Raw genomic sequence first — 25,529 nt, forward strand, 5'->3', positions numbered from 1 at the left:
AGACAGGCCTGGGGGGCACCGAGACCCCTGCTTCTTGTGGCTAAAAGGAAAGCAACTGTCAGCACCTTCTGAGCTCCCCGCAGACTTGTTCCCTGGGGAAATTCCCGATCTCTGAAGCACATACTGTCGGCTTTCTCCCTCCATCCTGTGGAGGACTCGCTGGGAAAACTGAAACAACAGCAAAGAACCCTTGGCAACACTGACCCTCTGGCTGGTTCGGGTCTAGGCAGATGCTGCCCTTGGTGGCCAGGATGCCTGGTACTGGAGCAGTTACTCAGGCCAGACACGAGGGGGCGCCGAGTAGCCTGAGTGCCCTCTCTTGTGCATAAATTCCACAGCGTCCCAAAGCCCTGAGATCACTGAGCCCTGAGTGTCAGAGGGATCTGGGATGGAGGGTGGGCGGGGGCTGGATGGTTGTCCAGCTTGGCCTGGGAGTGGACAGATATCCAGGCAGTCACTCCCTCTCTGACCGGGTGCCTGTGAGTGTCCCCAGCTCTGCTCAGTCCAGGGGGGCAGTCAGGACCCCACCGTGCTGTTTGGGCAGCTCATGCTGAATATTCTGCCCTCCCTGCCTGCTGGCCCTGCACCTCCTGCAAAACCCCACTGGGGGGGCAGCGACCCCTCTGGACTCGGGCTTGGACCTTTCAGCCCTGTGCCAGGTGCCCAGTGATGAAGCAGACTGCACACCTGAGCAGCACACATTATAAACGGCGACTGCCCATTACTCCCCATTCTGCTCCATTTCTTAACTTTGTTCCCCATTTCCCTTCAGCCTCTTGTACATAACTGAGCACATTCCTTTGCTCAACTGTTCTTTCTGACCTGACCCAGCATGGAGGGCAGCCTCAGCGCCCATCGACCGCTCCCCTGGCTCCCACCTGCTGTCATTTACAACTTCCTCACCCAAATAAAGAACGTGTCAGAGAAATGTCTGGGAAAAATGACTTTATTAAAAATTGAAGAAACAGGCTTCGGTGTGCAGTCACACGTGGCACTAATGCCCCTAAAACGTCGGTGTGAAAGGCTATTACAGAAAGCAGGAAGACCCGTCTAGGATGCTGGTGTGTGGGTGAGTATCTGATGAAGAAAGGGAGAGAGTTAAGGGAAGGGGAAGAGCAAGCAAGAAAATCGCTGGGTGCCTGAAGCCCACCTGCTCGTCACAGCTCCTTACAAAGTCCTCACTCACTAAGAGCAGAGAACCTACTAGTCGCTCAGTCATCTGTGAAATGGGTTGCTAATGATGCGAGGCTACCAGGGAAAGACGTTGGTCCTCCGCTCCCTAGGGATGTGTCCTGGAGACCCTGGACGGGCCGGAGGGCCGGTTTACCCAGGGAACTTGGCGAGCCGGCGCCGAGCCTGGGTCAGCCGCGACAGCCGCTCCTTCAGGAACTTCCTCTTGTCGCTGGTGTGGCTGCGCTCCTTCAGAAGCCAGTCATACTCGTCCTTGTTCTGCAGGAGCTGCAGCATGCCCTTCTGCAGCTGCTGGCCGAACGACCGCAGCACAAAGTACTGGATGATCAAGGGGATGTGGCTGGAGATGCGGTTGCTGACCTCCTGGGAGGAAGGAAGGGACAGTTCATAGCAAGTGAGGGGCCGCTGCGGCCTGGACACCTGACTTCACCACAGGGCCTGGGGACAGACCCGACCTGGCGGGCGGCAGGTCCCCTCCTGGGTTCACAGCTGCCTGCATCCTCTGTGCTCTGGGCACAAGGGGTGAGCGCCAACCCTGCACTCCAACCACCTTCTCCTATTCACTAAATAGTTACTTTTTTTAGTTCTTCTACTTTTTTTTTTTTTTTGATGGAGTTACTGGGACTGAACCCAGGACCTCCTGTATGCTAAGCATGCTCTCCACCACTGAGCTATACCACCCCCTCTAAATGGTCACTTTTGATGGAAGAGGTTAAAATGTACTCTAAAAAGCTAAATGGACGGACTGAGTATAAAAACTACATTTTCAAATTACTTGGAACTCTACTTCCAAAGATTTTACTACCCTTTTTTAAAATCAAGGCTAAAATTAATTAGCAGGAAAGAGGCTGGGTCTTCCAAGGCCACAGAAGGAAACCCACTGTGTTCTATGTGTGTTGAAAATCAGTTTCAGCTTTTCCTCTCTCTGTCCCTGTAACTGGGCAGGACCCTATGGGGCCTTCCCAGAACAAAGCCCCCCATTTCCTCTGCTGGCTTCTTGTCTGGAAAAAAAAAAAATAGCTAAGAATAAATTCAATCAGGGAAGTTTAAAAAATGCCAAAACAAAGGATAATAGTTAAGCAAAACAAAATAATAACAGTGTAGCCGCTAAACAAAGGAATTTTGTTCCTCCTCAAGGGCTGCAGGTCATATTCTGAGCCATGTCCTTTGAGCTGTTTTACAGACAGTAAAACCCCTACCAGGCGGAAGAAGTTAACTGCATGCTGCCCACCAGCAAGGAGACCCCAGACTGGATGGAGCCAGAAGGTGGATGCTGCTGACTCCCAGGTACCTCACCACCAGCCAATCAGAAGAATGTCCATGAGCTGATCACAGACCCCAAACCCTTTCCTTAGCATGTCGCCCCTTCCTCTTGTCCCTACAGAATCTCTGAAGAAAACCTAGAAAATAGGGGGTTGGCTGCAACAGCGCTTCCTTAGAAGATGCAGGAGGGCTCCTAGCCAGGGATGCGGGCAGCCTGCAGGAGCTGGACGAGGTGAAGAAACGGGCGCCCCCTGACAGCCTCCATCAGGAATCGAGCCCGCCTGACACCTGGACTGTGGCCAGTGAGGACCGTCCTCAGCTGGAGAGTGGGGTTCTCACTAACATCAGAGACGAGGCATGGCTGTTAGTCCAATACTGCTTTAAGTTGCACTGAAGAGACCAGAGGCAAGAAAAGGAAGTTTGAGCTAAAAATGGAAAGAGGAGAGGAGGGTAAAACCACCATTTGCAAGAGGATGAGTGTTCGCTGGGCAAACTCGGGAGAATCAGCTGTAAAACCACCACCAGCAGGAAGAGGATCAGTGCGGGTGACAGAGTCAGACAAAACACAGAAAGCACGCTTGCGAACAACAAGCAGAAGACGCATCGCGGGACAAGGCTCATGCACACTAGAGACAGAGATGAGACAAGGCGGAGGAGCAAACTTGAGACGTGTGCACGGCCTTCCTGCAGAGAACTCTAGAACACTTCGGAGGCCACCCAGAAGGAGCTCTTACAACTGGGAAGACTCAAGACGTTCTTGGAACTGAAGCTGCAGGCGGGACGGAGATCGCTCATCAGCTGACGTGAACTAGGGAGCGTATCCATGGTCACCCGTGGTGACCCGCGATCTCCTTGGACAGGAACATCTAAAGTCACAAAGATGGCGACTCTTCTGTGCAGACCTGTGCACTGAGTGTCGTCCCAGTAAGGATGCCAACAGTTCCCTTGTTTCATAAGGAACTCGACAAGCTACCTCTAAACTTCATACTGAAACTGGAACAGACAAGAAGAGGCACCCAATGTCTGCACAGAGAGGCAGGAGCACAGGTAGTTGTGCCCCGTGTTCACTGCAGCCTCATTCCTGAGGGGCCGAAAGGTAGGGACAGAGCTAGTGTCCATGGCCCGATGGATGGATGGACAAATGCAGGACATACACACCATGGAGTATCATCCCCTTCAGCAGAGGAAGGGAGCCCTGACACCTGCCACACGTGTCCTCTCAGGGGATCAGAAAGGATGAACCTTGAGAACATTATGCTGCAGAGAATAAGCCAGACACCAGAGGACAAATACTGTGAATCTAGTTACATGAGCTACGGAGAACAGGACAATTCAGAGGCAGAAGGCAGAATGGGGTGCCAGCGGCCGGGCAGGGGGTGGGGAGTGGGTGTTCAGTGGGAGCAGAGTTTCATTTGGGGAGGATGAAAAAGGTCTGGAGTGGTGGTAGTGATGGTTGCTCGCCAGCGTGGATGGGCTTAGGGCCACTGAATCGTACACCTGAAAAGTTAAAATGGTAAATTTCATGTGATATATGTTGTATCGCATTATAAAAAAAGGAAAAAAAGGAAATGAGGGGCAGTGGGTTTAGCATCGTACAAAGATGGACAGTTGTGGGGAGGGTAGAGCTCACCGGGTGCGCCCATGCCCGGCAGGCATGGGGTCCTGGGGGAAACCCCCAGTACTGCCATCTAAATGAATAAATAAGTGAATAAGGAAGTAAATCAATACATAACATCTTTCCTGCCTAGACTTTTGCAAATCCCCACAGCTCTAAGCTGGGCACCCTTCCCCGAGGTGACTGAGAGGGCCCTTCGCATCGTGTGAAATGCGGGGTGGCTGTCCAAGCACGTGTCGCTGTGGCCAGCTGCCTCTGAGCTCCAGTGCTGCTGGAGGGGTTTCCTCATACCCCTCTCACTGACGATCCACAAGAACCCTGAGCGGAGACACCGTTTTACAGAGAAGAAAGCTGAGGCTCAGAGAGGTTAAGCAACTTGGCCAGGACCACACAGCCAGCAAAACCAGACACGAGTCACAGGCTTCTCATCTATCCGATGGAGCTGCTTCCTCGGAGGTTCACCAAGGACTGAACCGTGGAGCTGGTGGTCCCCTTGCACAGACAACAGGAATGAAGGGAGAGGCATTCACACACAAGGGAACAGGCGAACAGCACCTTTCTCAGACACTCGCCGACTCACCTCGTGGTAGGCGGTCAGGTGCTGAACGACCTCAGCTATGGAGGGGTCCTCAGTGAGGGTCGAAATAGAATGCTTTGATTTTTTGTTCTTTTCTTCTTCGGCCTCCTTCTCCCTGGCCTTCTGCAGCGCACCCCGGTACACCTTGTCCTGGCAGTAGACGATCTGCTCCATTTGGAAGTGCAGTCGGATCACCTTCTCAGCTTCATTTTCTAGATCTAATTTAATGTCCTCAACTTTGGACTACGGCGAAAGAGAAACATGACAACATTTCCCTCTGGAATGAATCAAGCGGTCGGAAGAAAATAAGTCCTCTGCAAGGGCCACCCCCAGCAGGTGCCAATTTATGCCCGATGTGGCCAACTTCTCCAAGGTGGGCTCCCGCCCCTGGTGGAGGTCAGAATTCCCCAGGAAGCCCGAGCCGCACGGGTGACCAGACCCCTTAGCCCCAGGGCCAGGGACCAGTGCGGGCTCTGTTCTCAGGTCTCATTTCCAGCCTCCTTTCTCTTTTACAATCTTTCCATCTGACAAGGAAGAGTGTTTTTCTACCAGAGAGCTCACAGGCATAAGTGGGGGCCAGATTTAAATCGGGAAATCACATACATTTCATATTCTGGAGTTCAGAGAAACTGGCTGCCAGAGAGCCAGGAGGAAACCCTTCAGCCAGAAGGAATCTGGACCCACAGACTTCACTGGGTACCACTGAGGGTGATGTGTGATGCCAGGTGCATCCTAAACCTTTTCTTCTATGTTCAGTACAAACTTCTGAAGGAGGCCTTTTTTTTTTTTTTTATAGAAATATGGTTTGCTTACAATGTTGTGTTAATTTCTGGTGCACAACATAGTGATTCAGTTATATATATATACATATATTCCTTTTCATATTCTTTTTATTATAGGCTATTACAAGGGGTTGAATATAATTCCTTGTGCTACACAGTACGACTTTGGCGTTTACCTATTTTCTATATAATAGTGTGCACCTGGAAATGCTGACCTCCCAATTATCCCTGCATCCCCCGTCCCCCACCTCATAACCACAATTTTGTCTTCTATGTCTCTGGGTCTGTTTTGCTTTCTAAATAAGTTCAGTTGTCGCATTTTTTTTAGAATCTTAGATCCACGACTCTGAAAATGGAATTATTTTATTCTTTTTATGGCTGAGTAGTATTCCATTGTGTACATATGCCACAATTTCTTTATCCATTATCTTTCAATGGACATTTAGGTTGCTTCCATGTCTTAGCTGTTGTAAATAGTGCTGCTGTGAACATTGGGGTGCGTGCATTTTTTCCAGTTAGAGTTCCCTCTCGATATACGCCCAGAAGTGGGATGGCTGGAGCACAGGGTAAGTCTGTTTTTGTTTTTTCATGGAAAGTCCATACTGTTTCCCAGGAGGACTGCAGCAAACTGCACTCCCACCCGCAGTGTAGGAGGGCTACGGAAGAAGGTCATTCTTACTCCCATTTTGTGGGTGAGGAGCGTCAGGCCAGGCAGGTTAAGTGGCCCCAAGAGCTCCGGCTTGGGAAAGGCAGAGCCAGTCTTCCCCAGAGTGCGGGGTGCTGGGTGCTGGGTGCTAGGGGCACAACTTCAGTGTTGAAAGCCTCATCTGCAGTGTGAGGGCACCTGGAGGCGGGGTCTTGGGGGGGGTGGGTCTGGGCGGTGAGAGAAGAGCCCTGAAAATGGATGCAGCCCCTGGAAGAAGAGACACCAGAGAGCTCTCCCTCCAGCCCCCCTTGCCCCGGGGGAGGGACAGTGGGAAGGCAGCCGGCACCTGGGCCTGCCACTGCCAGGCCCTGCACGGGGAGGAGGAAGTGCGGTGGTGCCCGAGGCAGGACCAGGGACCCAGGCTCCGAGGGCAGCCGGCTCAGCTCTCCGGGCTGATTGGCGGGGGAGGGGGGCCTCGTTGCCCTTTTGCTCTCTTTCTTCATTCTTGAAACATCACTTAAAAACATTTTTTAAGGGAGTTACTGGGGTTTGACCCAGGACAGCATGCAGGCTAAGCACAGGCTCCACCGCTGACCTCCCTCCCCACAAGGATGGCAGGTTTACCCGTGGCTGCCTCAGTGGGCCTCCGCACTCAGGGCCACATTCTCCAGACGTGACAACGCTCTACACTCAGGACGGCTCTCTCGTGCTCCTGTGATTCAACATGTTGTTTGTGGATTCTCTTGACGCACTGGTCACATCGTTAGAGTCACTACTGAGCTTCGCAATTTCTTTCTCCAAATACGCGATAAAGAATCAACAGTCTTAACCTAAGAAATCTCGTCCCTAGTGCCAGGCCTACATTTTTTTTAATTAAAAAAAATAACGTAAGGTTGGTTTTACCTTGGCAGTTCTGTGGAGGTTGAAAAACTCGTTAAAATGTGTTTCTGAAACATTTGTGAAGGCAAGCCGGACTATATCTGGTGAAAGAGAGACAGAGAAGCATTGCTAAGGGGTCGGGAGCTTCAGAGAGTGAGAAACGTCAGAGGGTGAAGCGGCAGGAGCAGCGCCCTCCGCCCGCCTCCCTCCAACCTCCCTTCTCTCCAAACGGGGAAGCTGAGATGTTTTACTCAAAAACTCCCTGGAGGAATTTTAAAACATAAATGTCCCCAGCATATTTACTTGGCATTAAAACATTTTAACTCAAGTATAAACAGTGGCAAAGAGTGTAATTTCTGGTAAATTACAAATATATCAATAGTTTATAGAAAAACACATCACTCTTTTAAATACAACAATAGAATCAAAATAGCCACGTTCTTCATTTCAAAGAAATACGCAAACAAGGTCTGATTTCAATCAGAAAGTTTACATTATTTCTTTCTATTTTTGAAACTCCTATTTCCATTTGTCTTCCTCACAGAATGTTATCTCAGTCTGATGGACAGTATCTTTGCGCTTGGAAATCTTCGACACCACATCACAACTTTCCGAAACAGAAGCAGGTATCTGTGTGTATATATAGATACAAATGTTTTGACATGTTTTCTGTGACTGGAAGCCGAGAAGTGCTACAAATTCCTTCAGGACTGAATGAAGGATGCACACTTGGTCAGCACAACACAACCGCAGATTTTGCTACACAGCTCTTAAGCCTAGAGGCAGACTGTTACTAGAAATGCACCTCCTAATGGTCCGCTACGGGTCTGTCCCCACCACTGGCTGCAGGATCTATGAATGCCTATGACTGTCACTCAGCGCTAAAATGAGACAGTTGAAGCCTGAGCGAAAAAGGTGTCAGCCAAGGAGGCAACAAAGAAAAGAGACTGGCTGAGACCTTGGAAACCAAGGGGCAGAGCACGTAGGGGGAGGGCGCGGTCAGCGCTGCGGGCTGCTGCGTTTCTGCTGGAGGCGGGGGGCACAGCTTCCTACTCGTACCTGACAGCAGGGACACTGCCCCAGGGCCACACAGCACCTCAGAACCTCAGAAACACTCCCAGAATGAGCACCTGTTTAATCGTCAGCCTGACTTCCCAGAGATTTAAGAAACAGCGTGCACTGAGGCTGCGAAGTACGCACAGCAGCGGAGTGGAGGGAGGTGACACAGGACAAGAAGCACACTCGGCCCTTGTCCCTGGGTCCCAGCACAGGCTCCTAAGTCCCCTAGAATTTCCTGGGTGATAGGAGCATCTCTCGTTCTAATGCGGTGACTCTCGGTGGCGCTAGAGGGCTCCAGCATGGGGACAGGTCGCCAGAAGGACCAAGCCCTGGTTAGCAGCCTGGAAGATTCAGTCCGACCTCCCCCTTCTCCCCAACCTCCGGAGGGTGGGTGAGGGGCTGGGAATTGAGTTAAAAATTGATGTCGCCTCCATAAAAGCCCTTAATGACAGGGTTCAGAGAGCTTCCAGAATGCTGAGCACATCCATGTGCCAAGAGGGTGAGCTCCCCCCAACTCCTCAGGACAGAAGCACTGCACTTGGGACCCGCCCAAACCTCACCCAATGTATCTCTTTCATCTGGAACTTTATAATATCCTTTATAATAAACTGGTAAAGGAAGCAAATCCTCTGCAACAAGCCAGTGAAGGGAAGTCGAGCGTGTTCCCGAGTCCTGTGAGCTGTTCTAGAAAATCATCAAGCCCAAGGAAGGGGTCAGGGGGACTCTGATTTACAGCTGGTCAACCAGAAGTACAGGAGCCAGCGGCCGTGCAGGTGCCACCTGCAGTGGGCAGTCTCGGGGCCTGAGCCCTGACGCTGTGGGCTCCGGGCTGACTCTGCGTGGGCAGAGCTGGAACGAGCTGTTGCACTCCCAGCTGACATCTGGAAAACTGGCTGGGTTGTTGATGCTGCTGAAAACCCCCCAAAAGGAGGCACTGGCTTGACTTTGCCCTTTCCCGGCCCTAGAAATAAGACGCCTAAAAGCAAAACCGAGAACTCACCAGTTACTCTGTGCAGCATGTCGACAGCCGGCTCTTCCAGAATCTCCACCTGCTTTTTGATGATGGTCTCAAACGTCTTGTAATTCACAAACCCCGGCAACTCTCTGCCACGATACTGGTTTTCAAATTGCTGGATCTGTTTACAGATATCGTCATAGCCTACAGAAGGAAAGAGGGCCTCTGGGTTATTTTACAAATATAACCTTGGGGGGGTTTGTAAACACAGGATCATTCTGCACTTTCTGAAAATACAGACGGGCAGGGAAAAAAATCACATCTGATTTTCAAATAGGCATAGAATCAGGGATTGCAGTAAAGACACAGATCCCAAGGTGACTGTCCTTAGTCATCTCCAGACGGCGAGCATACAGCCAGGCTATGACGTCAGAAAGCGGGCGGTGACTGCAGAAACTTAGCGTAAGACACATTCTTGAACAGGTATTCAAGCAGGAAATTTTGCAAATCAAATTGGATTTTCAAAAACCTGCCTCATAGAATACCATACCCTGCAGGCCCTTCAAAAGTCAGAAACGACCATGACGCCCTGTGCAGTCAGGGACGCGGCACAGCTCGCTGGGCGGGAACAGGAGCAGGCAGCGCTATGAATCCGTGGCCCTGATAGAGCTAGAGCACTGACCCGAGGCGGCGCCACTGTTTACTCTGTAAAACATTTAGGTTTTCCTTTATACATCTGGAGTTCTTTTCCCCCTCAGCAGACGAGAGTATGGAGAAACCCCACAGGGGGTGCAAATTCAGCAGGGCTCTGGTTTCTTTTCTTTGCTAAATCAAGGATGGTAACCTAGTTACCCTCTTTTGCTCAGGAGATACTTTCTCACAGGCATTTTTAAAAAACTGAGGTCAATACACAAACCATAAAATTCACACTATTAAGGTGTACGGTTTTCAGCATAGTCACAAAGTGGTGCAACCATCGAGACCGTCTAATCCCCCAAGACTCCATCCCGCGATGGAACCCTGTACCGACCAGCAGTCCCTCCCCGTTTCCCTCTCTCCCCAGCCCCTGGAAACCACTAATCAGCTTTCCAGGTCTATGGATTCGCCTCATCTGGACGTCCATATAAGTGCAACCATGCAGCATGCAGCTTTTTGTGCCTGACCGCTTTCACTCGGCCTGACAGACTCCAGGTTCATCCGAGGTGTAGCGCGGGCCAGTCCCTCGTGCCTTTCTAGGGGTGAATAATGTTCCACTGAGAGCTGAACTCTGTCTCCCCAGAACTCGTTTGTTGAAGACCTATCTCCTGGTGCCTCAGAATGGGATGGTACTGGGACACAGGGCCTTTAAAGAGGCAGTGAAGGTGAAATGAGACCAGGAGGGGAGCCCTCACCGGTAACACTGGTCCTAACAGCAGGAGATCAGGACACAGACACACCCAGAAGGGTGACCACGTGAGGACAGTGGAAGAGGGCCGCCACTGGCAAGCCAAGACAGGAGGCCTCAGAAGAACCCGAACTGGTTGACACTTGATCTTGGACGTCCAGCCTCCAGCATTATGAGAAATTAAACTTCTGTTGCTTAAGACCCTCGGTACGACAGCCCTAGCAAATGGATACGTACCAGCAGACCACAATTTGCTTATCCATTCATCAGTTGATGTACATATGGGTGGTTTCCATTTCTTGGCCATTATGGACAGTGCTGACAAGGACATTCAGAACGCATTTATGTGAACACACACGTCCATTCTCTGGAGGATGTACCTACGAATGGAACCGCTGGTCATGTGGCAGCACATGCTGAGCGTCCGGAGGAACTGCTGGAAAGCTTCCCAGAGCAGCTGCACCATTACTCTTCCTCCAGCGGTGCGGGGGTTCTGCCGTCTCTAGACTCTTGTCAACACTCCCTGTCAACGTTTTGCTGACAGGCATCCGAGCAAGTGTGAGGTGGCGTCCCGCTGTGGGTTGATTTTGCATTTCTCTGCTGGATAATGAGCTTGAGCACCTTGTCATGGTCTTATTAGCCACAGGCACATCTTCTTGTTTGGAAGGATGTCTACACCAATCCTTTGATCATCCTTAAACTGGATTGTTTGTTTTTTGTGCTTGAGCTGTAGAGCTTTTTATATACTCTGAATACATGACACTTGTCAGATGTAAAATTTGTAAATGTTCCCTCCCAACCTGTGGGTGTCTTTCCACTTCCGTGCTAGCGCTCTCTGATGCACAAATGGTTCCTATTCAGATGAATCCAAATGATCTTTTTTTTTTTTTGCTGCTCCTCTTTTAGGGGTCCCGTCTGAAGAAAAGAGAACTACTGCCGAATCCTGCTCACGAAGGTCTAATCCTATGTTTTCTTCTAAGAGTTTTACAGTCTCAGCCATACTTGTTGGTTTTTGACCCATTTTGAGTTTATCTTTTGCCTCGAGGGTGAGTTAGGGGTTTCAGTTAATTCTCTTGCATTTGGGTGCCCAGTGATACGTAACTGATCGTTGCTGGGAGGGGTTTAGCATCTAAAAACTGAGACACTAGCTCACAGGCCGCCTGCCCTACACACTTACACCATAAAAACCTGGCTGGACAGTGCACGGGGGACCCCTGGAGGTCAAGGGCTGTCGTCGTCCTTGAACGGGGTCCCCCGGCTGACGAGAGGGCACAGCACGCAGCAGCGAGCCGCCCTCTCTCCGCGGGTGGATTTAGCTCCTGCAAACAGCGCAGGGACCACGGAAATGGGGCAAGTGACTGCCCCGAAATGAGCTTTCCGGACTTTTCTCCCTCAAGGGCACTGTTCCTTACCCTCCCTGCCCTCTGGCAAGGAACAAAGGTGTCACCTCTGCTTTATGTAGAAACTTGCATGATTTATCTTCCCATGTTCCTGACTCAGAGCCCAGGAGGCCTGCCAATCTGAACCTGGGGTCAGCCGAAAACAATAAGGAACACACCTGCCACCCCAAGTTGTTTGAATAAAAGCAAAGTTACTTGATATTGTCCTCAGTGGCTGATCTATGATTTGCTTCAGGCGTCTTGAAATATTAAAAGTAAACTTCAGATCACAGTGTCTACCTTTTTCAGACTCTGGAGGCTTTGATGATGCGAGGCTGGTACCTCACGTGCTGTTCTCTGTGCCTTTCATCACTGCGGCTGTGAAATCTATCACCAAACGCCTCAGGCTTCAAGGCCTCGGTAGGTTAAGGGAGAGGGAATCGGGGCCGTTTCAGGGGCAGCCCGACTGGCAACGCAAAGAGCCTCACACACGCGCCAGGCCCACGGGCTCTCTGCGGACGGAGGGCTGCTCTTCTGAGCGTCTCCAAGGAGACGGGCCAGGGAGGCTGCGTTTTCTCTCTGGGTGTCCTTTGAAATCGGTACTAGAGGCTTCCGGGCCAGACTCAGGGATATGAAACAGCAAATGAGACTTTCCCACTACTGACCCCTTACCGTGGACGCCTTCACCAACGGCATCTCCCCCACCCCGCCCTGGGCTCGACCCCCTTGCCAGGTCTCCCTTGTTGCCTGGGCTCACCTTTTTGGAAATGTTTTTCGATCACAGCACTCCATTTGCTGAACTCACTTCGGATTCTGGTAAACAGCCGAGACTTGTGCTCCCCCACGCATTCCTCCCCTTGAATTAAAGCTGTGATCTCCTTATTAAACGCATCAATTTTCTGTCAAGAAGAAAAACACACGGATAAGGGGAGATACTCCAGATATGAGCAAGGTGGTCTGGGGGTCGCATGCATGAAGCGGAGGGCGAGTCCCTCTTTCCTGCCTGAGGGGCTCGTGGGCACAGGGGAGAGAAGAGGCTTTGGCAGCGGATGACCCCCTCCCGCCCTCCCTGCCTTCAGGGTCCCCCTGATGAGGAGCCAATGGCAGCAGTGGGATGGTCCCCTAAGCCCGGCCCCTTTTTGGTGCCAAAGGGGCAGAGTGACCTGGATTAGCTCTGGGGGAGTGAAGACAGACGTGCCCGAGGAACACGACCCCTTTCCGCACAGTGACGCACGAGTCTGCAGCTTGGTCCCCTGGCAACACTCACCTCTATCAGAAGGAACATTTTTCCACTTTCATCTTCCGGGATGTCGGAGCCACACTTCTGTAACTCCTCTGATATTTTCTGGTGACTCTCCTTTATCTGATTTTCTAACAGGGGCAGGGATTTCTGAGAACAGAAAACAACGGGAAGACACAGATGTGAGCGGGATGAGCAGAGGCCCGGGGCTCCCTTGCAGGTGCTGGACAGTGACCCAGGGCGCTCCATTCCTGGCCCCTCTAGAAGGCAGATGTTCCCAAAGGAGGGGGGCGTGGGAGCAGGAACTGCTGCCCATCAGGCCTCCCCCCTGCCCGCTCCTATGGAAGCAGCCTCAGATCCATGCTGCGTGCCTCCAGGTCCTGTGACAGCAACACAAGGACCATGTCCCTCTGGGAGCCTGTGGCATAAACTGTCCTCAGGGGGACTAACAAAACCCGTGTGTCTAGTGGGTCCTGAAAAAGTGGTCATCGGAATAATTTGAAATTCAACATTTGTAGGTTGTTGTTAACAGATTAAAAGTTATCAGGGACTTCTGTCTCTCATCACATGGTGACTGCACCTGCTGGCTTGCCCGCCAACCGCAAACACCTCAAACTGCTGGCCTGAGGGTCACAAGCACCCCTTTAAATGTGTCAGTGAGCTGGCGGGGGCAGGTCAGAGACAGAACTCCAAGGCCAGGTGACAGTGGGTGCCCAGTGACTCAGGTGCCAGGGTGCCGGGGGAAGGGCTAAATGCCCAGTGGGCTGCTGAAGGCGGGGAGTCCTGCATGCAGCCGGGACCCCAGCCAGCTCCGCTCTCACTGTAACGGTCAGCAAGGAACACCCCTGCCGTCCGGCCCCACTCCTGGCCTGAACGCCGGGGCTGGGAGGAGGGGAGAGAAAGTCTCCCCTGGGAATCTGTAACCACAAGCCAGCACTCAAACACATCTACACTTTCAACGTCACACTCCCTAAAGTGTCCCCAAACTCAGGCTGAAAATCTAACGTGATTCAGAAACACTAAAGGGCCTCCCCGGGGCCTGGCAGAAACAAACACGGTGTTCCCTGCAGAAGCCCTTTTGAACCTAGGCCCCCACACACACCCTCAGACCAGGTTCCAGGAAAGAGAGGCTCACAGTCCCAACTCCAGCCAAGTCCCTTGGGGACGGCTGGGAGAACCCGGCTGCCGACGTTGGAATCATCCCGTGAAAACAAAGACAGAAATACGAGCAAAGACATCGTATAAAAGGTTTGTAAATGTGAAAAAGCAAGAGACTCTGTCCAGGCAGATTTGAAAAGGACCACAGAGAAATCTCAGAAGTGGCCCACACGACCGTCACAGCGACCCCGACGCCATGACAGCGGTTGGCAGTGAGAAAGGAGCGGGTGGTGCCGTGCTCGGAGAGTCTAGTTTTCACCCAGGCCAAGTGCGTCCGCACCATCAGCATCCCACTCAGCGTGTGGGCCTCTGACGGGCAACGTCCGCACCACCTGGGGAGCCCAGGCCGCATCGGGGTGCCCTGTGCCTCACTAAGGCCCCCAGGAGGTCGCAGTGAGTGACCAGCGCGGCCCAGCTTCGCGCCTGCGGGACTCTATTCAGAGAACGGGCCGCTCTGCGTGCACTTACACAGATGTGCGTGATGAGCTCTGCGGTCAATTTCTCCGCCAGGCGGGGGACCGTGGCCCTCCCTTCCTCCAGAAGATCCCTGCAAGAGAAGACAGCGAACACGTCCACCTGGGTCCGGCCAGACGACGCAAGCCTGCTCCCTGCTGCCGGGAGAAGCCACGGCAACTCCAGGTCCTCCCCACGGGGTGCGCTGTCCTGCTGCCAGTGCCCAGGAAGTGCTCAGAACTGGGGCGCATGGAACCAGGGCTGAATTTTAGTGATGCTGGGTATTTCAAAAATGGTATAGAATGATCCCGCCCAGCTGAGACGTTGACTCTGACTCAGGACATCAGCCTAGAGAACCGGTCTTTATAAAGATACAGTGTCCTCTAGCTGTGTGTTCATAACGTGCACGCCCTTCTGAGTACACGATGCATCTCGGCCCCGGGCTTCATGAAAATGTACTGACGTGTGTTTACACAGGTGTGGGGTGCACTCTGAACGAGGGGGCGCACCTTCCCCAGGACGAGAACTGAGACCTCGGGCGCTGGGAGGGAGGAAGCCAAGCTCTCCTCTCACGCTTTCAAATCTGTGTTCACCGGCTGAGCGGTTACAGGGCTTCCTCCATTTTAAAGGGCTTTTGAGGATGAAGGATTCAAGCCAGGAGGCGTGAATTTTCAGGCAGATTTGTGGTAGTACACGGACACCTCCCTTTCAGTTTCCACCCCTGTCGATTTTGTAAACTGTGTAAAAATATACATAACATAAAATCCACCATATACATAACATAAAATCCACCATTTAACCACGTGTAGGTGCACACTCAGGGGTATTAAGTGCAATTACATTGTTGTGCGACCATCACCGCCACCCACCTCCAGAACCAAATCTTCTTCCCCAACTGAAACTCTGACCCATCAGCAGCAGCTCCCCACTTCCTGCCCCCAGACCCGGGGAACCATCCTTCCACTCTCTGTCTCTGTGACGCTGACTCCTCTAGGGACCTCGTGTGATGGAATCATACAGGGCTTGTGTTTTTGTGACTGGCTTATTTCACTGAGCACACTGTCCCCCAGGTTCATCTGTGTCACAGCCTGTGTCAGAATTTCCTTCCTTTTTCAGGCCGAGTCCACTGTCTGGATGGACCACATTTTGTTTCTCCAGGCATCTGTCAGCGGACACGCAGGTGGTTTGTACGCGGTAGCTATTGTGAAGAACGCTGCTGCGAACACGAGTGCACAGGTGTCTCTTCTGAAGCACGTGTCTCTGCAGGCTTCTGGGGGAGTTCAGTGTGATGCGGTGACAAAGCACGTGGGTCTCCACCCACGAGCGCATGTCTGCACACAAGGGCTCTCAGTGACTGTGTCCCTTTGTTCTCAGCATCTATATGCACCTTTGTGTTGGCATCTGATTGACACAGCTCTCGAATGCTTGCAAAGTCTGCAGTCTCTTACTCTGGTTCATGTATACAAACCCCACGATTTCCAACGTTTAGATTCCAAATTTTCATGATTAAAAACAAATCTGTGCCGAACACCCTTTAGCCTACAGGACTACACACATCCCTGTATTTTCCTGGGTAGAATTCCCAGAAGTAGAACTCAGCCTCGAGAATACACCTGCTCAGACTGGCTCGCATGTGACCACAGCACATGCTCCCAGTAGCAGAGGTGAAGGCCCACACCCCTCCTTTACCATCAACTCAACATCTTCTCATTATTTCAAATCTAACCAATTTAAAAGTCTTTTTTCCTTTTTAAAAAATTTTGTTTTCGGCAATACAGTTAGCAAGATATGGGATTATAAACTCTCCACCTCTGTTTTCCTCTGGGATGCTTAAGGTGTCTTTCTTGTATTTAATTTTAAATTTCAATTGATATTTATTTTGGTATCCCATACTAAGTAGGGGCACAATAAATTTTTCCCAAATATTACACAATGATCTCAAAGCCACTGATGGATAAACTGCTGTAGCCCAGGGCTTTGAAATGCCACATTTATCCAAGACCAAATATATCAATCTGAGTCAATTTCTGGATTTTCCACCTATTCTGTTGCACCTACATTTATAGTCTGGTTTGAGAACTATACTATTTAAATTATGGCAGAAAGTCTCTTTCTTATTTTGAATTTTAAATTTGCCTTTTGCAACATGTTGTCAATTCTTCCTTGAGAATTTAAAGCAAATTCTGAGGTTACTGTCCAGGAACAAACGCACACGACTACGCTCAGTATCTGCTTTTGGACGGCATCCATCCTCCCCCCTGAGGATGGAGGTCCGTGATTTTGTTTTAGCCTCAGGAAGACACTGATGCACGTACCTGAAATGTGTGTGGTCCTCAAAGAAGGCCTGCTCCCTCTGCAGGGCCTTGGCCAGGCTCAGCCGGGCCTGGATGTCCTGCTGGCCCCGGCACTTAACAATCATGTAGCCCTTCTTCAGGTGGAAGACGAGGTTTCGTACCACGTCCACCACCTTGTCTTCAGTGCCCTTGTCCACAAGATCAGGCTTTGTCAAGATTCCTGCAGGCCAGAGACCTCCGATTAGAGAGCGCCCAAAGCTTCCCACAGTGAGAAGTGAGCAGAGCTCCCGGCCCTGGGGAGGACGGTCCCCTGGTCCCCGGATTCCTTCCACCCTTGCTGGAGGGCAGACGATGGGGCCAGCAGGACAAAGGTGCGAGTCCCTGCTGCTGTGAGGACACCTGGCTGTGGGTTCTCCCCATGCACACATCACCCAGAGACACGGCAGCATCTCCTGGCCTTTCTGAGTCCCTTCCGACCAGTGGAAGAGGCCACTGTCTACGACACTGCTCTCACTTCCCCGGGCAGCTGAACCGCCTTCAGGTGAGCCCTGTAATGCAGACTCTCAGGCCCTCCCCAGGGATCAGCCTTAGACTTTCAGTGGGAGCCAGGGACTTGTGTTTCTACAAATTCTCCAGTGATTTCTGATGCATGTGGGGCCTGGCGCACATTCTGAGAAACACAGGACGGGCCAAGACCAGCTACATCATTTGTGGGGCCCCCTGCAGAAGGAAAACGCAGAGACCCATGCTCAGACGTTGGGTACCACAAGACGGCAGTGGCACAGCCTTGCAGCACGCGTGGACCCCTCCGGGTTTTGGGCCTGGGTGACGGCCCAGGCTGAATGCTAGTGAGGCCAGGACAGATCGAACCCTCAGGTTTCCCGGGTCCACTGGCAGCTGCTGCCCTGGCCGAGAGACTCTCGCCCCGGGCCTGGTGCGCGGCAGGACGAGGGAGGAGTCAGGACCACGGCTGAGGGTGGAGGAGAGACCGGTCCTGAAGGCTCACCACCCACGGGCAGAGAGGGGAGAGGCCTCTGCCCAGGTTACTTCTTCTGTTTGAGGATAAATCTCCATTTGTTTCAGCCCCTGGACTCAGGTCCTCCACTGTTCACAGCCAAATGCAAGGTTTTAAACATAAAATTGACAATTCTAACCGCTTTTAGGTGAGCAGCTCAGGGCGCTAAGCCTTTCTCGCACTGCGGTGCAGCGCGCTCTCCTGTCCGCCTCCAAACCTTCCAGCTCCCACAGCTGAGACTCTGTCTCCACCAGCAGCTGCCTCCTCCCCCGCCCGTTCCCCGCACTCGACTGTGTCTCTTTGAACCTGACTCCTCTCCATCCGCCATGAAAGTGGGTCCCACGGGTCTGTGCGCTCGCACTGGCTCATTTCGTTGAGCCTAATGTCTTCAAGGTCCATGCACACTGGCGCACGTGTCAGAACGTCCTTCCTTTTTAAGGCTGACGGCTCTAGCAGCGCATGGACACGTCACACTTCCTGTGTCCTTTCAGCTGTCCGGGACACTCGGGCTGTAGTGCTTCAAATGCCTTGTCAACGGATATAACTGCTTCCTGATTTCGCTCTGCCCCCCGAGCCCACCAGGCCTAGTATAAGCAGCTAGACAAGGACCACGAGCCAACACACGGCCAACAGGAGTCAGATGTGGCCCGTTTCATCTGGCCTCAGTGGGTTCTCAAGTGCTCCTCACCTGCTGGGTGCAGTCCCCCACCTGCCTGGGGGCCAAGAAACAACCACTGCATTCAACGGATGCTTTTCTGCTGTCGAGCCGCCTACCATGTTTAGACTCTTCCCTCTTCTTACCTATGGTCCTGTCCCCATCGGGGTCCACCTCCTGAGCCATGCGCAGGGCCTCGGTGGTGGCGATGTCCACGTTACAGGGGACCACCACCAGGTTGATCGTCTCCTGCCTCTGGATGTACTTCCTGATGAGAGACTTGATCTGTTGGAAAATGAGAGGGTATGAGAGTTAAGACAGGTCCTTCCCTCGTACTAGCTTCAGGCCCTCCCTGTCCCAGAGGTATTTCCCCCAAAGAAGCAACTACAGAGAAATGAGTCCGCGACACAAGCCTGGTGGCACTTTCCAAGCCGGAGAAACTGAGCTCTCTGTGGCTGAAAGAGAGCTCTGAGGTCAGGGAAAACTGTGAGGTTTTAGCTCATTAATTATCTCCTCAGACCTCAAAGCTGATGATCACAATGAAAAACAAGATGCCAGAAGAGCTGCTTGCATTTCCCGAAATCTTTACTCCACAGAATGAGGTTCCCTGAGTCAGAAGCAGCATTATAGTTGTGCCCATGCTGTCCCTTCCCACATGAACCCCCTTCCTGAAAAGTGCCAGTTTAGGTATGTGACAACATGTCACTGTCAGCAAAAACAAACCACTGCATAAACCACAAAATGCACTTCCAACTTTACCTGTTTCCCTCTTTCCGCAGAAGCTTCCTCCTATCCTGGTGGAGTAGATTTCGACCATCACAAACTTCGTAGGTTTCCCTATGACAACCCCTGTCACCCGCTCTTCAAACTCAGTCCTGATCTGACTGATGCGTGAGTGCCCAGGCCAGGATGCAGCTTGAAGTCTCACCTGGTATTCAATGTCGTGTGGCTGATTGCCCACGGCCACCCTGGTGATGCCGGGAAGATCTATCAGGGTTAGATCCGGGACGTTAGGCGAGCTGACCTCCAGAGTAATCAGCTCATGGCTGATTCCCACTCCTTCCCCAGCGATGGCAATCTGGGCTGGAGAAGAGCAAACAAGAAAATTTGAATAGAGCTTAGGATGGAATCTCTCATTACAGCGAATCCTCTGAAAGCAACCTCCACCCGCTGTGATTCACGGATAAGGCCTGTTTGGAGCAGATTCCCTTTTCTAGAGCAAAACGGGGCTTCAAAAGATAACTCGGTTTTGTCACTGCCATTGGCTAGAATTGTCTGCAGAGGGATCCAGTGAAAACATCTCTAAAGATGACACCCAGCGGCACCAGTCCTAACCTGAGCAGAGCCGGTAAGTTCTGCTGTCACACCTAACTGCCCCCATGGATGCAGTAGGAACTTAACAACCAAGTAAAATTAAAGCAAATAAAAATACATGGTGGTTCCTGAAACATGACGTCGAATATTACAGAGGGGAATGTGCTTGGCTCGGGCAAGATGAACGTTAGCTGCTGGGAGTCCCTTGAGGGATTTCATTTTGCCACGTCCTCCTGAGTAATGACATTTCAAGATATGAATCCAGTTCGTCAGATCGTTAGCTAACACTACATTACCACTGTCTACACTGAGAACGTATTTTTGGTATGATTCCTAGCAGTCAAGGACGCAGAATGGAAACAATAACAACAGTGGTATGTGCGGCCAATCTGCTGAGTTTTTCCCTCAAATCTATTTCCCGGAGACGTGGTCATGAGATTCAGGGGGGCTTGTGGGACAGATGTGAAGACACTACGTGCAACCTCCAGAAAATGTGCTTAAGATACGATGTGCCATTGCCAATGTCCAGCTGACCCGAATGGAGACTTGCTGACTGAATCACGAGGCAGCCTTGGGACTGCAGGCTACACAGAACAGAGAGAACAGATGGGAGTCTGGGTTCCTGACCCTGGAACCCCCACACCACCTGTGGTCTGCCCACCTTCAGACTTCTACAAGAGCGAGAAGTAAAACTGGAACATTCTTTAAACCCCTGTGTTAGTAACTCGCTTGCACAAATAGTGTCATATTCCCTCCCATCGGGGAAGCTTGCTGCTTCACAGGGTGACTGCTACTTGTCCCATGCAGGGAGTTTGCTCCTTCAAATTGGGCTCAATCACGTGACTTTCTTTGGCTAATAGGACATTACAGAACATATTCTACTAGACATTCACAGGTGCTTACACATTGGGCTCGCTGCTTGGAACTGCTCCACCACCACGTAACAAAGCCCCGCCCAGCCTCCTGAAGGGTAACAGACCACAGGGATACAAGTCCTGGTTATTCCAGCCCAGCCTTGGGATAAGTGCCTCAGGCGGTCCTAGAGTGCTGGCTGCAGCCAAGATAGCCCAGAGGGAAAGAACTGCCCGGCTGACCCTCTGAATCACAAGAAATGTACCCTTCTAAGCCATAAGGCTTTGAGCTTGTTTTCTTACACAGCAAGGGCTAACTGATACGCACAGTGATTTTGACTTTTCTGCACCAGGCAGGCAATGTAATCCCCAAAACACACAGTAACGTTTGATTATATCTTTATTTAAATTTTGCAGAACAGCCAATAAAAGATCATCAGTGCTTCCATCTTTACATGAGTCAGACCCACACTTTCCTACTGCTGGATATCAGTTAATGTCATTTCTCAAATGACTGGAATTGAATTATGTGACATGCTAGGAAGAAATTAAAGTCAGTAAGGAAAAGTTGTGTGCTCATCTCACTTACACGTAGCAGCAGCTAAGTGCATCATTGTTTTGTCCCTATCTGCTGGACCTGCTCTCCTTTCAGATGTTTCAGACTGGTAAACTAATCCCCGTGGTTTGCATTTACTGGGAGCTGCCATAAATCTGCTGCAGCTAGGACTGTGCAAATGCTCACATCACGCTCCTGGGGGAAAAGAACCTCCAGTGCTGAGCGGGATTCAGCAAGGATGCAGTCAGCATTTTGGAATGCCTTTTTACCAAGTTAACAGGAAAGGGGATTCCCCCACCCCGCACCCTGATGCCTCTTCCATCATATCTGTGCAGTCGGGGAGCCCTTGAATACAGGAGAAGTCCTCCGTATTAGAACACAAGCTTCAAACCTGACATTATGTTCAGATGCTTACATAAATACTAAGCAATAAATCACTGAGATCAGATTCTGCCCAAGGCACTGGTATTTTTCCCCCAATATTAAAAATTGAATTATAGTCAATTTACAATGTGTTAATTTCTGGTGTATAGCGTACTGATTCATTTATATATATATATATATATATATATATATATATATATATATATATATATATATATACACACACACTCACATATATACGTATATTCCTTTTCCTATTATTTTCCAGTAGAGGCCATTACAAAGTATTGAATACAGGTCGCTGTCAAAACACTGGTCACAATGAAAGTAAAAGAAGAGAACATACAAGGGAGCTGGGGGCCTCATATAAAGGAGGAAGGAAAGGAAAGGGTGCCCCAAGGACCAGGACAAGCCCAGAAAGGAGAGAGTGGGAACACTGATGGGCGATCCCACCCAGGTCACCCAGCTGACCAGATGTTCAAATAAGTGATGAACACGGGACACTTACCTTGATTGACTTCCTTTTCCACTTGCAAAGGATCTGAAATCTCGGCCTCGTAGTCCCGGAAACTGACTTTGCCTCTCCATCCATCTTCGTTCACAAGTTTTTTCAGTTTCAGCACCAGAGGACATCTCGTAACAATACCTAGGAGGTCGCTCCCGTCAGATCTATATTCTTCACGGTCCTGTACGGCGGCCTGACATCAGTGGCTCTCCGAGTTCCGTACAGTCATCTGGGGAGACCGCTGAAACTGCACACCTGCTGCTCGCACCCTCTGACAGCCCGCCGCGCTCCTTCTGGAGGGGCTCCAGATTGCGCATCTTGACTGGGCATTTCAGGTGGCGTTTGGCTCACTGAGGCATGAAGCCACTACGCTAGACCTCATGCTCCCCCACCCCGCGGTCTCCATCAGCTCAGGAGGCAAACTGCAGTGGGAAACCCCAAACGTCTGCAGACATCGTCCACCACCCAGGCGCACACAGCCCGCTCCTACCGGGAAGGCCCACTCCCCTCACCAGGCCACCTCACAACGTCCCTTTGCTAACAACTCCAGGTCCCACCCGCCTTCACATCTGACCTGTGTTTCAAGACCCAGCCAGGTCGGCCTTCATCCCTCGAGGCCTCCCTGATCCTTGGCCTCGTAGCTCAAGCAGCACCCTAACCAGAGCACTAACCTTTACCCCCGGACGGAGGGTCACCTCCTGGGAAGGGGCTCAGGAAAGGCAGCAACATGCAGAGCATTCGAGGCTGGGGTCCCACATACATTTCACCAGCCCTCCACCCTGCAGGTTGCAGACAGTCCACACTCTGCGATGAGGGGGGGTTACTGCCTGAATTCCATCCCCCACAACGTCCTCAGTAGAAGCCCGCACGCCCAGCGCGACTGTACTTGGAGATGGGCGTCTCTCCTTAAAGAAGTCATTAACATTAAACGAGGTCCTAAAGTGGGGCCCTAGCAACATGCCTGGCATCCTTATAAAAAGAGGACGAGAAGCCAGACACGGCTGCACGCAGAGAAGAGGCCACGTGAAGCCACAAGGAGGACACGGCTCTCTGTGAGCCGCGGAGACAGGCCTCGGGAGAAAGCGCCCCGCCGCCAGCTCGCGCGCGGGCTCTCAGCTTCCAGAGCGCTGAGCCCTATGCCGCTCGCGCTTCCACCGCCCTCTGAGGTGCTCTGTCGCGGCAGCCTCGGCGGAGGAACACGAGGCCAAGGGCTTACCGCTGCCTCGGGGAAGGGCGACCCCCGACAGCGCCTCCAGCACGGAGCTCTTGCCCGAGCTCTGGTCCCCGATGACGGCGATGGCGGGCAGGGCCAGGTCCTGCTCCACGCCCAGGGCCCGCAGGGAGTCGACGAGGTCGATGCACGGCCGAATCTTCTCCTCGTACTGGCTGTACAGGTTGTTCTCGGGCCCCTGGGGGAGGACAGGTGGAGACTTTTGTCATATCTGCAGGTCATGTTCCAGAGAGGGACAATTCAATCAGCCTCAAATATACAGGTGATTCGGGTTCCCCAAAGAGAGTGGGACTGAAACAGAAATAACTGTTTGAAGAAATAACAGCTAGAATTTACCCAAGCCTGGTGAAGATTATTGACCTGAAGATCCAAAAAGCTCAACGAACCAGAAGCATAAAAAACGTAAAGTAAGTGACATCGGGGCACATGACCGACAAATTGCTCAAAGCCAGAGATAAAGGGAAAGTGTGTGAAGCAGCCAAACATGACAGGTTACACGCAGAGGCGCACAAGTGAGATTCACAGCAGATTCCGCGCTGGAAACAATGCAAGTCGGAAGACAGTGGCACAGCGTTTTTAAAGTGCTGACGAAAACCATCAACCTAGGATTCCCCACCGAGCAAAAAGATCTCCCCGGGAGGAAAGTGACGAAGCACTGCTTTGGACGCACACGGGTCAGTGACTACGTCATCAGCGGACCTGCCCTACAGGGAACGGCAACACGGATGGTCAACTGGAGGGAAAGGGCCGTTGAGTAAAATCTGAATCCACACCAAAAAACTTACATCACAAGCAGTGACAAATGTACTTTTTTATTACTTAAATATCTTCAAAAGACATTTCACTATTTGAACAAAAGTAATGACAATATACAGTGGGGTTTAATATATTAGTAAAATTAACTGTCATGATAAAAGCAGCATGAACGGTGAGAGGACAGAAATGGAGGCACGCTAATGTAAGGTTCTCACGTTGCACGTGAAGAAGCAGAGCAGCATCAGAAGGCACATTTGATATGTTAAAGACGCACAATGTGTTCCCTGACACCATTACACTCAGTAGGTCCATAAGGGAGGTAAGATGGAATCACACACACACACACTCACAAAAACTTGATTAATTCAAAAGAAGGCAGGATTAATTCAAAAGAGGATAGAAGAAATTAAGTAAAAGACAAATATATGTGGAAAACAAAAAGCAAAGTGATCTTTCCAAGTCTAATCATATTAACAAGCAAGGTAAACATAAAAAGTCTACAGACGCCTACAACGGCACATGACACTGAAAAGGAAGAACACAGCTGGAGGCTCAAACTACCTGATTCCCATAATTACTACAACGCTGTAGCAACCAAAACACTGTGAGGCTGGTGCAAAAATGGAGAAAGAGATCAACGGAACAGAGCACACATTCCAGGAATGAACTGATACGTACGTGAACAACTGGGTTTTGACCACAGTGCAAGGGCAATGCTGCGGAACAAAGGTAATCCCTTCCACTCATGGCACTGGGGTAACTGACTATCTATATGCAGAAAAAATGACCGTGAATCTGTGTTTTACATCATACACGAAAAATAACTCAAAACAGATCATAGACCGAAATGCAAAACTTAAACCTACAGAACTTCCAGAATAAAACACAGGAGAAAAATCTTTCTGACTCTGGGTTGGGCAAAGATTTCTTATACATGGCCCCAAAGTACAACCCATAAAAGAACCACCTGGTAAATTGGCCTTTACCACAATTGAAAATGTATGATCTTCAAAAGACGCTGTTAAGCAAATGAAAAGACAAGCCACAGTCAGGAAGAACATATTTGCAAAGCCTGCATCTGACAAAGGCTCTGCACACGTGACAACACTCACAACTCAGCAACAAGCAAACAAACACCCTCAGTTGAAAAGAAAATGTGAAACAATCATTTTGACATTGGCCTCTTTCTTTCCAACTTCAATTTTTGTGTGTTTGCTGTAATCTAATTCACTTTTGCTAGAACAGCCCTTCGGATCATGGTGAGAAGGCACTAACATTCGGACCAGAGACGTGTCTGCGGTGGGGCCGTCCCGGGCCTTGCAGCAGGGCTGGCATCGCGCCTGGCCGCTGTCCACCGCTCACTCCGAGTTGTGGCAACGAAAATGCC

At 51.1% G+C, this 25,529-nt stretch overlaps 1 protein-coding gene across 1 annotated transcript in view; it reads right to left on the minus strand.

Moving 5' to 3' along the window:
• Window positions 1-930: 930 nt before the first annotated feature.
• MX1 (MX dynamin like GTPase 1) overlaps window positions 931-25,529 on the minus strand; it is a 30,597-nt gene continuing 5,998 nt past the window's right edge. The window contains exons 4-15 of the mRNA XM_074351854.1: window positions 23,372-23,564; window positions 22,159-22,296; window positions 19,474-19,628; window positions 18,692-18,830; window positions 16,897-17,095; window positions 14,597-14,675; window positions 12,998-13,120; window positions 12,488-12,629; window positions 9,013-9,171; window positions 6,978-7,054; window positions 4,650-4,889; window positions 931-1,554 (exon numbers count right to left, since the gene is read on the minus strand). Of these exons, the coding sequence (XP_074207955.1) occupies window positions 1,324-1,554; window positions 4,650-4,889; window positions 6,978-7,054; window positions 9,013-9,171; window positions 12,488-12,629; window positions 12,998-13,120; window positions 14,597-14,675; window positions 16,897-17,095; window positions 18,692-18,830; window positions 19,474-19,628; window positions 22,159-22,296; window positions 23,372-23,564 (1,875 nt within the window). The 3' untranslated portion in view covers window positions 931-1,323. The remainder of the gene's footprint in view (window positions 1,555-4,649; window positions 4,890-6,977; window positions 7,055-9,012; window positions 9,172-12,487; window positions 12,630-12,997; window positions 13,121-14,596; window positions 14,676-16,896; window positions 17,096-18,691; window positions 18,831-19,473; window positions 19,629-22,158; window positions 22,297-23,371; window positions 23,565-25,529) is intronic.

The sequence above is a fragment of the Camelus bactrianus genome, chromosome 1 (assembly GCF_048773025.1).
Source record: "Camelus bactrianus isolate YW-2024 breed Bactrian camel chromosome 1, ASM4877302v1, whole genome shotgun sequence".
Lineage (NCBI taxonomy): Eukaryota > Metazoa > Chordata > Mammalia > Artiodactyla > Camelidae > Camelus > Camelus bactrianus.